Source organism: Salvia miltiorrhiza, chromosome 4 (genome assembly GCF_028751815.1).
Source record: "Salvia miltiorrhiza cultivar Shanhuang (shh) chromosome 4, IMPLAD_Smil_shh, whole genome shotgun sequence".
NCBI classification, from domain to species: domain Eukaryota; kingdom Viridiplantae; phylum Streptophyta; class Magnoliopsida; order Lamiales; family Lamiaceae; genus Salvia; species Salvia miltiorrhiza.
In genome coordinates, this window is record NC_080390.1 from 38,335,162 (window position 1) to 38,347,214 (window position 12,053).

A 12,053-nucleotide genomic window follows, 5' to 3' on the forward strand; every position below is an offset into this window, starting at 1 on the left:
TTTTGTCATTTACTTTAACATGTTATTAGAGCCATAGAAATTACACATGTACGATCTAGAGTTTCCAATTCCATATTAGAATTTAGGGATGTTGGGATTTTAATTAAAAAAAAATCAGGATTTTTGCAAACTTTAGGGTGCAACCACCCATTTCAAATTGGAGCATTGTCACACGACGTCCTACTTTTGTGTTTTTTTGTATCATGTTTAGGTCTTGATCGAATTGGATTTTCTTTAGTTTTACTTGTTTTGTGTTTGAAATGACACACGGATGGAACATGGCAGGAAGTGGTGAAAATGAGCAATATGATGATGATTTCTGAAAAATATGAGGAAGCTAAGATATAATGATATTCTGAACAAAATGATTCGAAACTCACGGTTCGAACTGATGGAAAACAAATGTCAATTGCTTGGGTGAGACATCTACCATCAAAGTAGGGTAAATGTCACTTTATGCATGTCACATCGTTTTAGCGAATTATCAAATATGTCCCAACTTTACGATATTATCAAATTAAAATCCAACCTATCAATATTTTTTTAATTGTGTCTCATAAAAATTTTCCAGCATTCGGGAATTGACGTCGAACGTCTGAGTTTGAGTACATGGATTATTAAAAAAAAAACAATAAACAAAAAAAAAATCAACAGTGTCGTCTTGATATATTTGTCTTCTAACCCTAACAAAAAAAAAACGTAATTTTCAAGCTTATTGAGGATCCTCTACAGCACATCGTCCGACTGCCCGTGCTGCAACAGACACACCCACGCGAAGGCGTGGAAATGCCCTCGGACGTCGTCGTCGTGGTGGTAAATTCACTTTGTGCGGGTGGTTTTGTCTATACCTCCCAATCTTGTGATGGAAACGACCTGATTAGAATCTTTGTTCACCAACTAGGAAACTAATTGCTCGTTGTGGTCGTCTAACCCTACCAAATCCTCCTCCATGAAATGAGAGTAGGTTCTTCTCTCCTGCTGCCGTCTCCATGCGATCGGGTTAGGGCTTTCTCTCTGCCGCGGTCTAATATTCATGACGGGCAGATCTGATTCCAGAGCGGAAACCTTAGCTTCGATGAGCTGGATTTTCAACTCCAGACTGTGGAGGCTCGTGGCTTCTCTGAACAAAATGTATTTTCTGCGACTGGAGGAGGAGGAAGGAGAGGACTACGAGGAGGAGATCTTCGATGTCGTAGGTGACTTCTCTGGTCTCGACGATCCAGTTGCGGATCCCTTCGTCTACTTCTTAACTAGCGTCGGCGATCTCTAGGATGGATTGCAATTGCCGGACTTCATCTGGATCACTTTGATTCGGTCGCGGAGCTCCGGGATCTGCCTTGCTTTGTAGACCAGCAGCTCGCTCAGGCTTCTTATCACACAGAACACGTCGTATTCTGCCATTGTTGCTTTGGAGATTGCAGAGATCCAATTCTTCTGCGGATTGAGGAAATGGTGGCTTCATCCACACTATGCCGTTTTGAAACCAATGTGTATCATGTTGCCTTTTTTTTTTTTAAAAGTATAAATATAACTGGCAATTCCATGTAGATCATTAAGTCAAACTCCGGCGTTCCACGTTAATTCCCGAATGCCGAAAAATTTTTACAGAACACAAATAAAAAAATATTGATAGGTTGGATATCAATTTGATAATATCGTAAAGTTGGGGACATAATTGATAATTCCCTAAAACAATGGGACATAAAGTGACATTTACCCATCAAAGTATCACTCAGACTTCAAAGCTTCAAATCTGGCATATGCAGGAAATTAAGCAGTTGACCGAGGTCAAAACAAAAGACTGAATAAAAAGGAGAAATAAGGAGTTATCAATGCCAACAAAATTCTAATATGGTGAAATCTTACTGAATCAAGGAAGCAGATAAGAAAATGGATCATTTCCTTACTTGGAGCTGAAAAAGATCAACAAAGTTCCGTTCTCGATAAGAAAATGATATGAGCGACATAAGATCATCAAGATAACACGCTACCAGACCTACCTGATCTTCCCACCAAATTCCATTTCGAAAACCCATCGCTCATTTCCTCCTGAATCGAAGCCTTTAAATTCATGTCCGTTTTCACAACTCTTCCTCCACCCGAGAATGTGTGATGAGGTTGTGTTTATCCACTTGAAGAAGAAAAAGAAGAAAACAATGATGCAATTTTGATTTAAGGTTGAAAAGGTTTTATTTTACCTTGACTAATGAGTTGGCAGCAGTTCGAGAAAAATCGTCCTCGTTCTTAAAATTTTGAATTTTTATTTCATTTTTTGTTCCATGTGTGTGTAAGTGATGTGACATTCTAGCGATAACCTAAGCAAAACAGAAACAAATCATGTCATCATGACACAATTGTGAATCCATTCAAAATATTGGGATGAATTTGCAAGTATAATTACGTTAAGCTATGATTGTGAAAAAATCTTAACATTTGAGGACTTAAGTACTTCCTCTGTACTATTTTCCTTTTTTGGTCGTCTAATTTCCTAATGACATAAATTAGTATCTAATCGGATATCTTAATTTTCATACCCAAAAAAAGTAAAGGAGTAATTAATGAATTCAAAATTTAATATAAAAATAGTTTAAACCATGTAGACTACACAACAAACATTGGTTAATTAATTAATCTTAATTCTCGTGCAAAAAAAAAATGAAACAAAAAAGAATAAAACGAAGGAATTAGTATGTACTGTAATTTTATTTTTGGCATCAAACCATGAGAGTTTTTTTGCCCTCAACCCTACTCTTTTTTGAGGGAGCCCTCAACCCTACTTTAATTAAGGGAAAATTGCATGTAGATACACAAACTTTGCTCAAAATTCATATTTGACGTGAAGTTAGGATGTTACAATTAAATACACCAACTTTATAAGTTGTTTAATTTTGACACCAATTTCATTTTCCTCAAATTTTAAAATGACGTAGCTCCTATGTGGCTCGCCGGCACACTCCTTTTAGTTCGCCGGACAAAATAACAAAAGGAATGGAAATGAAATCCTAACTTCATGTCATTTTTTTCAATCATCGGAAATAAAATCGACGTCAAAATTGAACAACTTACAAAGTTGGTGTATTTAATTGTAAAATTCTAACTTGACGTCAAATATGAATTTTGAGCAAAGTTTGTGTATTTACATGCAATTTTCCCTTTAATTAATAATAAAGGTTAGCTGGAACAAACATATTTCATCATGTAAATTATAAATTAATTGATAATAAAGTAAGCTGGAACAAGCATATTTCATCACGTAAATTCTAAATTAATTGATAATAAGTTAGCTAGAACAAACACATTTCATCACGTAAATTCTAAATGCATAAGTATATGTATAAAATTTGAGCTAGGAAGAGAATTCGATATAATTTAAATTGAGAACTCAGCTGATTTCCATCTTTTCTCTTGAAATATGTTAAACATGTCAAAGTGCATGGACTACTATGTGCTAAAAAATCATATAGTAAAACAAGGACATCAGGATACAGGGCATATGTCTCAAATTTAGATAAGTATATTACAGTTGAAAGTGATGGTATGGAGTTGTTCTACAACTAGAATGTGAAAAATGGAAACTATTGATCCTTCTAAAACAAGTATATGCTGCTACAACAATAAGTTTTTGTTTGATAAAAGAGCCTATAAACAACAACATTCTTACTCATACAATAATGATGCTTGTAGCCGGTATATTAAAGCCATGAATTATAACAAGAACGCGAGTTGATTATCGAGTCAGCTATCCTTCCCCTTGCCACCTCCTTCAGTAACTTTAGGACCATCATATGCAGAGAGGAAGAAAGCGCTCTCGTTATTTTGTACAAACCTACATCAAACACCACCGCATACAGTAGTGTAAAGCATTGGAAACTCCAATATATTTTCATTTGGTATATAAAAAATTCCGAACTTTGAATTCCAAGTGAATGCCAAACCATGTCTGCAGAACTCAAATCAAGTGACCAGAATTGATGTAGAATGTTATCAGGAAAAGGAATTCTATCGAAATAGTTATTGAAAGTGAAACACTAATATGTTATGATACTTGAAACAACAATTTTCATTTTCAGAAAAAGAAGCAACAGACATACGCAGTATGGTATATTGACACAAGTTGCTGCTTGCAAGTATGGATTATTGCCCTTTTCCCAATAAGCAGGGCAACAAGAAAACACACAAGACAAAGAGGAGAAACTATCAAAGTTAGCTTTATTCATACAAGTTATGAATGTTGCCATAGTATGCTTACAACCTTATTGCAGCACAATGAATTGCAATATGGATCATTATTCTTTTCTTGTTGCCATCTAAGAGCATAAACAGAGCAGTAGATATCACATCAAACAAGAAGATTAACAACATACTTGAGAAATTCGAGCAATCTCTGCTGCAACCGAATCAAAGTCTCCTCATCAATTTTCACATATGCCAACAACTCTGGCAACTTCACTGCAAATAAAACAAAACATACAATTTTCAAATCAGATATCAGCTAAACAAGTCAGAATTTCCAAATCAGATATCAACAGAACAAGTAAGAATATGTTCTCAGAAAGGCGAAACTCCAACATGAAGAACATTTTCAGCGCAATATTAATGCAAAATGGAAGTACAAAAATCATAAAAATAAAAATAAAAATAAAATAATAGTAGTTGACAAAATATTTGCTAAAGTTATACTCCAATAAGCTTACCAAATAGGCGCAACAAATGTTCAGCTCCATATATAGTTGATGGAGATGTATTATCTGAAACAGCCTCTCGGTACTGTAGGCGCTCCTTTTTGTACAAAAGAATGGCTGGCAATGCTTTGTCAAAATAACATCTTAACCCATTCAAAATTTCTCCAACCACATCAGTCATCCTACACTCATGCAAACACATCATCAAGGATCATTAACCATGTACAATTAAACATTTCACGTAACAATCTTACTTTGCTTCCAATGAGACCTAAACAACGTAGCAGTCCTACAACATAAAACCATGCTAGTAAAGTAAACATATGAGTTGGTTTATTTCCAAGCCGCGCAGCACATAACTAACTTTTGGACACTTCCTAACAACAAGAACTACTTGCAGCTCCTACTAAGGTAAGAACAGAAAACCAAACTACTGTGATTTATGGGGTAAAACCAACGGGATAAAATTAATTTCAGGAAATGATATTTTAAATCATAATTGCTCATTGTAACAAATCAACCTGTTAACTATTCCTAAAGAATATAAACACTGGCCATGCTTCTATGTTATAATATATAATGCTTCTCCTCTGTGAAGGGATAGTATGCACTGTCTTCCATCATGACCGTGCAATCTTTATCAATACCCATCCATCAAACAAAAATACATGGTCCACAATTAACAAATAGAGTACCAGTTCAACCATTCATTAACTGAAACTGTTGTTTTTTGTCAGCTAACTGAAACTAGATATCCAGAAATAGCTCATCCGTATTTAAATGACAAAGAGAAACATGGCAGATGTTTACACCCATGGAAAAGTTTCAGATGAGAAAAAAACTCACATGCCATCCTTCTTGGACCTGTGTTCAAGATATTTGGTCAATATATCGTCAACATTTGGTGATCTGGGGAGTTTTACAAGCTGCAGCAAAAATAAAAAACCTTTATATGTACAATACTACAATTTACTTGCAATGAGACAGAATATAATTCAAAATCCAGGAAGCACAAACAAAGGGGCAGCAATACTCCTCAGAAAATCCAGGACTACACCTTACACATGCATGATTGATGGACATCTGATGACAGAAGTCTTGAAGAAAAAATTATCACCATTAAGGAAAAAGCCCATGATTCTTGAGAACATTCTTATCTGAATTTGACTTAAGTAAAAACAAGTTTAATGTTGTAAAATAGATCAAGAAAAAGGACAGGCAATTTGATGATTCTGATCTGCAATGGCGCAAACTGAATATGGATACTGGTGGGTAAACATAGGTCCACATACCTTGCATAAATATTTGAAATAGCACCCCTGAGTCTGATTATTGGGAAAAATTAGGGTATACAGTACTATTATTCCACAGCAATTTTGGATAAACTTTTAACACAATTATGGCAGCATAGCTGTAGTGTTTTCCAGGACAGATGAAATGCAATGAAAAACTAACTAGCTAGTTTAAGTTTGGAGTATGGACAATATCTGTGGATTCAGATATGTTCATTAGCTGGTTTATTCAGAATATAGGAGAGAATGACTATTCGTGAAGCGAACATTCAAATCGAATAATACTTTTCATTATTAGCCTGGGTTAATTGCCTTAAAATACATATACTTTTGCCAAATTTTGGTTTCTTGCACTAACTTTCAATTTTTTTCTCCAAATACACAAACAGACTTTACATTTGTTGCAATTTTCTCCTGATTTTAACATGGCATTAGAGTACATTTGTAGTCCAAAACAATGCAGTATCGAAATTAAGTGTTAAACCATGCTGTTCTTATCTTTAAAACTCAAAGCAATATGTTATGATAATTTGGGATTTACAAGTCATAGACTCATAATACATCTCTTTAAATTTTAAAGATAAAAACATTGTTTCGCACTTAATTCCTATACTACATTACTACGTTGTTTTTTACTATACACATGTACTCCAAGTAGCCCCGTCAATTCCACATCAGCATTGATTTGACCAGAGGAGGAGCGTTATACTTGGGAGAAAATTGCAACACAGGTAAAGATTGTGTATTTGGAGAAAAAATTGAAAGTTCGGGTGCAAAACTAAAAATGGGCAAAAGTTTGTGTACTTTAAGGAAATTAACTCTAAAAGTTTCAATATCAAATTGTATTCATTACACTTATGCCAATGAAAGATTAATCTAAATAAATAATAACTGACAAGCAGATATCGATATTCATGCATTATTTTGCTCTTATTACTGACTGTTACACATTAGCTTACATGAATTAAATAATGTACCCTCTAGCAAACAAACATAATTACCTTATTCTGCTGAGTAATAAACTCCCAATCATCAACTAATCGCTTCTTCAAACTGGGAGGAATTTGAATTTTTATGAGCTTTTCTGTTGCAGGGTTGTCCTAAAAAGGAGAAGACCAAAAACTTGGGAGATCAACACATAAGGGTTAATTGCTGCAAATAACATAACGTTTAGCATAATTTGCAATTATAACCGGGCTTTTAAAATGATGCAATTACAACACTTTTTTACCGACAGTATTTTGCAATTATAACATCCCCAATTTGTTTTGGCGAAGTTTGTCAGCCAAAATGGAAATGTTATACCAATGAAACAGATCTACCTTTGAAAAAATTGGGACATGAGTTTAGAAAGTGTTCCTTGGAGGCCCAAAAAATAAAACCATAATTTACAAGTAAACAGAAGATCAAGTACAACGAACTTTTGACATATGTCGTGCACCATCAATTTCGGCTGCAGAGTAGTATAACCATATGACTATAATTAAGCCCTAGAGAGAAGAAGATATAATAATTTCTGGGAATCAGAGATACAAAATTACTTTGTTATAGTTTCTCTCTATATTTGCACATACTCTGACATTAAAGTGATAAGCGGGAAAAGGTCATGATATATGAAATAGAACAAATCATACACCAACAAGAAATAGAAACATCCAAACCCTAAGCAATTATTTTTCACTAAGTTAACATATACTTCTGAGTTTGATTATTAGTTAATTAAGAGTCTTGTAAATAGTGTTTAAGAGCTAGGGGTTTTCAAGGGTCAACTTGAGGCTATAAGTAGTTCTTGCAGACACTGAATATGAATAATCACAATTTTGAGTTTTACATATCAGTGAGTTGAATTCTCTCTTGTGAGCATTCTCTTATATTTGAGCTTGAGGCTAGGGGTTTTCAAGGGTCAACTTGAGGCTAAGTAGTTCTTGCAGACGTGAATATGAATAATCACAATTTTAGAGTTTTACATAGCAGTGAGTTGAATTCTCTCTTGTGAGCATTCTCTTATATTTCAACTTATCAAGACATTGAGCAAGTCTTGTGGCGTTCACAAACTGATACCCAGGTTCTTCGTTGACAGTCTGATCTTATAGCCAATGGGTCTAGGTAGGTCCTATCGCTCAAGCTATACCGAGATTCTTAGCTGCTTATAGTTAACAGGTTGAGGTCGTCATCTTATTGGTGGGTTTTCATACCAGATTTTCTAATCTGGGTGAACGCTGCCCTCTATCTATCTGGAGTACCTGATTCCTTAACCTCAATGGAATCCCGGATCGTATAAACAACTAAGAGAAAAATAGAAAGAAGAGTAAAGCAGCATATAAGCGTGCATCATTGTGTAGGTACAGTGCCCTCCAGATGAAACTTGCAAGCTATCAACCAGAGGAGAGAACAGAACAAACCTCAATTCCTGAATCAGCCTTTCGCTTTTTCCCTTTTGTAGCTGCAAAACCATAACAAACAATAGGTAAATATGTCTAGAATACATGACTATTGGTATGTAGCTAAATTCCAAAGTTTCTTCCTTAAATTTATTTCATAACTACATCAAATACTAGCATAGCGAATACAGTGTTCAGCGCAGTTTAGGCCCCACTTGCTTACTCAACTATGGACCAGGATGAAGTCCCAGTTTTTGTTGAAGAGGATATGACAGGGGCAAGTGTTTACAAACAATGTAGAAACCTGGATGCAGTTACCTGTGGTCTTTGCCTCCTCTTTATCCATTTTAGCATCTACAAAATCCACGAGGAATAGAACCTAAGTTAAAAATAATAAAATAAAAATAGAATAAAATAAAAGAAAATAAAGAAAAAAAAACCCAGCTCACCAAGCATAAACAGTTATCTGATGAAGAAATACCAGTGTCATGAGTCCCTAAGAAATTAGCTGATCAAAGACAGAGACATACCAGCTGAACTTTTTGGTTTTGCTTGAGCAGAACGCCCTGATTTAGTATTCTTGTCCACTCCAGCTTTCTTATCAAGGGCCTGTTGCTTCATGATATTCTCTTCGGTATATTTCATCAACCGATCCATGCCCACCCATTCATCCCAACTAATTGGCAACATATTGAACGTTTAGTTAGTGATACCAAAGAACTTTACCAGTATAAGCATAAAAAAGAAAAAAATATTACAGCTATCAACATAGCAACAATTGCTGGACTCTGAATTAGCTATAACCCCTAGGGCTTAAAAAAATCTATATTCACCCAAAGAATATATTTAAATTGTTTCCAAAATTCTGAAACACGAGAAAAGGAAGATTTCTTCAATATAATTTGTAAAACTATATTATTAAATAGCTATTATATTCTATTTACGGAAAATCAACCAACATTAAAAAGTTATCAAGAATGGAATAATTGGTATCTATTTGGATATTTTCTCACTGCATTCTAACAAATTGGTAATATGAGATCTATTACATGCATATAACATGTCCTAGAATGTAAAAAGAAAGAGAGACTGAGATAGGACCTTCAAGTCTGATAAACAAAGACAGAAATGAAGGGATGAGAGCATGCTCACTTTTTATTCCAACCCTGTAAAAAATAATGTAACAGTTAGAGTAAATATAATGGTATACCATTTTACAAATAGACCAGGAGAACATGTTACTGATAGGCTAAACAAAATACTAGAAAGAGCTCCGTTAAGAAAGCCACAAACACATGGTAGCAGGTAATGGGCAATCAAAATCAAATGGGAGTGAAAAGAGAAAAGCAGGAAATTAAACTTACAAGGTAATGGAGAAAATATCTCCACTCATTCTTCCGGAACTCTGCTTTTTGAACCTTATAGACACGGTACGGAAGAGCAACTAATTAATAAATACTTCTATGACTAAAGAAAACTATGAATTGACAAAACTCAAAAGATCAAATAATATGTAGAGAAAACCTAGCTGTAGGAAGAAAATAAAAATAACTCTGCTTTTTTAACCTTATAGGCATGAAAGAGAAACTAATGAATAAATACTTCTATGACTAGAGAAAACTATGAATTGACAAAAGATCAAATAACATGTAGCAAAAACCTAGTTGTAAGATTTTAAAAAAGAAACATCTGATCCTATACATGGCAACAAAATATATAAATCACATTGTCAATTCAAACCAATTCAAGGATAAGAGCATGCACGATCCCCGCAGTCCCAGTAGAAGCACCAGCATGAATTATCTTGTCATAAATTTTTTGACTTTAGGTGCCAACATTATTCCTAGAAATTGTTAACACTTGAAAATAATAGGAGGCTGACATTTACTCAGATGAGTCAGTATATTAAGTCTAATGATCCATGATACACTATAAAGAGGACTGCATACCCCAAGCTGAAGCAGAAGAATGAATATTGCAAATAAGCAAAGTTTCTCATTCTGATTTTAATGCTTGAATGATTTTCCTTGCAATTTCCGGGCTTTAAAACTAGTTAAACTTTATTAAGCCCCAATAGTAAGACATGGCTCGATACCAAAAAGAAGAGCAAGAGCACAACCAAAGGTATAGTATGTTTAACAATAAAATTGAAAGGGTGGTAACTCAAGCGTAATTAAAAATCGTTCCCCTTGAAAGTGAGGTAGGAATGCAATTGGGGAAGTAAACAACATTAATGCAACTGGGAAAGTAAACAATATAATGACATAACATTAAAGAATCTTGTAATGCCCAGTATTAAGATATTACATATATCCACCTTAATGCCATATGTTAGTGTATATATTATGTGGAATCAAATATATATCAGGAGTAACAAGTGTGCAAGAGATATTAACGTGTATGATAATCATAAATCAACATAGATATCAAGATTGAGGATTATTACATTTACATCTGCATCCAGAAAAATAGAATGTCATCCTCGACTTAAGTAAAGAAGTCTCGTTCCCTCTCGTGAGTATAAGTGATTCACAATCCTAGAAATGTTGATAGAATACACATGTAGCACAGACTACAATACAAACCTGAAACACAAAATCCTAAGAAAAACTTCATATCTATAATGAACCTCCATATACAACCTTATTCTTCAGATCAAGAATTCACTGCGTTAAATATGCATCTAAGCCCGTCTTGTTCACTTTTCTCACAAAAATTAGGAGATTAGCAAACATCCCAAGCAATCAAATATAACATAACTCCTCGAATGAAAAACACATCTATCCCAACTAAGAAGACAAGCTCCCTATAAAGATGTTGACGGCATCCGTTCGACATTCATCACACCCCCCACCCCCAAAAAAAAAAGGGAAGAAGAAGAAGCTGCTGATATTAACATATATTCAGATACACGAATTTCACATTTGAAATTTGAAATTATAACTAAAAATAACAAATTAATGAGCTCTAATTACTCAATGTAAGAAGAAAAAAAATCAGTTAAACGAACACAAAAAAACCCTAATAAATCGATTTAGGGAGTACTTTGGCTTCGTAGATGCGGGGGCCGTGGTAGGCGAGAACCTTCTCGCCCTCGGAGAAAAGGCTCTTGGAGTGGGATTCTGGCGCGTCGCCAGAGGAATTATCGGCGTCGCTGGCCGACTCTCCCTTGGAACTGCTCACCATTTTTATGTAGGGAATTTTGGTTGAGAAATGAGTGCAACAAAAACAGAGAATCAAGGAATTGTGTTGGTTGCAAGGCGGAGAAATGTGTGAGTTTCCCACTTCTTTGCCTGTTCAAATCTGAAAACGGGTGGATACCATTTTATATAGCGGTAGTTTGTGCCCAAACCCGTGCTTCTCCAATCAAGTCGAGTTGAGGTTCTAGGCAAGTATAGTTTCATCTATTACTACTTCAAAATTGCTCTCCTTTCAATTTTTCACTTTATGAAAAGTACAATTTATATTTATTCTATTTTATCCTTATTTATCTATTATTTTTATGAATAATAATCCCTTTGGTGAAATGAGAAACCAACACCTAAGCTAGAAAGTAGTAAACGACACCGGATTTACGTGGTTCGGTCGAGAAGACCTACGTCCACGGGGTGTTTTGGGGTTTTTCCACTATAATCGAGAGAGTTACATTTTACAAGAGATGAAAGAGTAAAAAATGAGATCATTCCTCTCTAACCTAC

General features: G+C 34.8%; 1 protein-coding gene and 1 long non-coding RNA gene across 3 annotated transcripts; both read right to left on the bottom strand.

Moving 5' to 3' along the window:
• Positions 1-517: 517 nt before the first annotated feature.
• Positions 518-2,354, bottom strand: LOC131021513 (uncharacterized). 2 transcript variants are annotated; one of them, XR_009100969.1, is made up of 3 exons: positions 2,001-2,311; positions 1,867-1,913; positions 518-1,753 (listed from the first exon to the last, which is right to left on the bottom strand). It is a non-coding gene; the product is annotated as an uncharacterized LOC131021513 (long non-coding RNA). The 2 variants fall into 2 exon arrangements; XR_009100968.1 differs by having other exon boundaries at positions 518-1,913; positions 2,001-2,354.
• Positions 2,355-3,483: 1,129 nt separating this feature from the next.
• LOC131021514 (protein MRG1) lies at positions 3,484-11,737 on the bottom strand. Its single transcript, XM_057950743.1, has 11 exons — positions 11,401-11,737; positions 9,720-9,773; positions 9,508-9,521; positions 8,886-9,031; positions 8,674-8,709; positions 8,377-8,417; positions 6,976-7,074; positions 5,529-5,608; positions 4,695-4,864; positions 4,365-4,449; positions 3,484-3,826 (listed from the first exon to the last, which is right to left on the bottom strand). Exons 1-11 carry the CDS (start codon positions 11,539-11,541, stop codon positions 3,736-3,738), a joined length of 957 nt encoding a protein of 318 aa, XP_057806726.1. The 5' UTR covers positions 11,542-11,737; the 3' UTR covers positions 3,484-3,735.
• Positions 11,738-12,053: the final 316 nt, after the last annotated feature.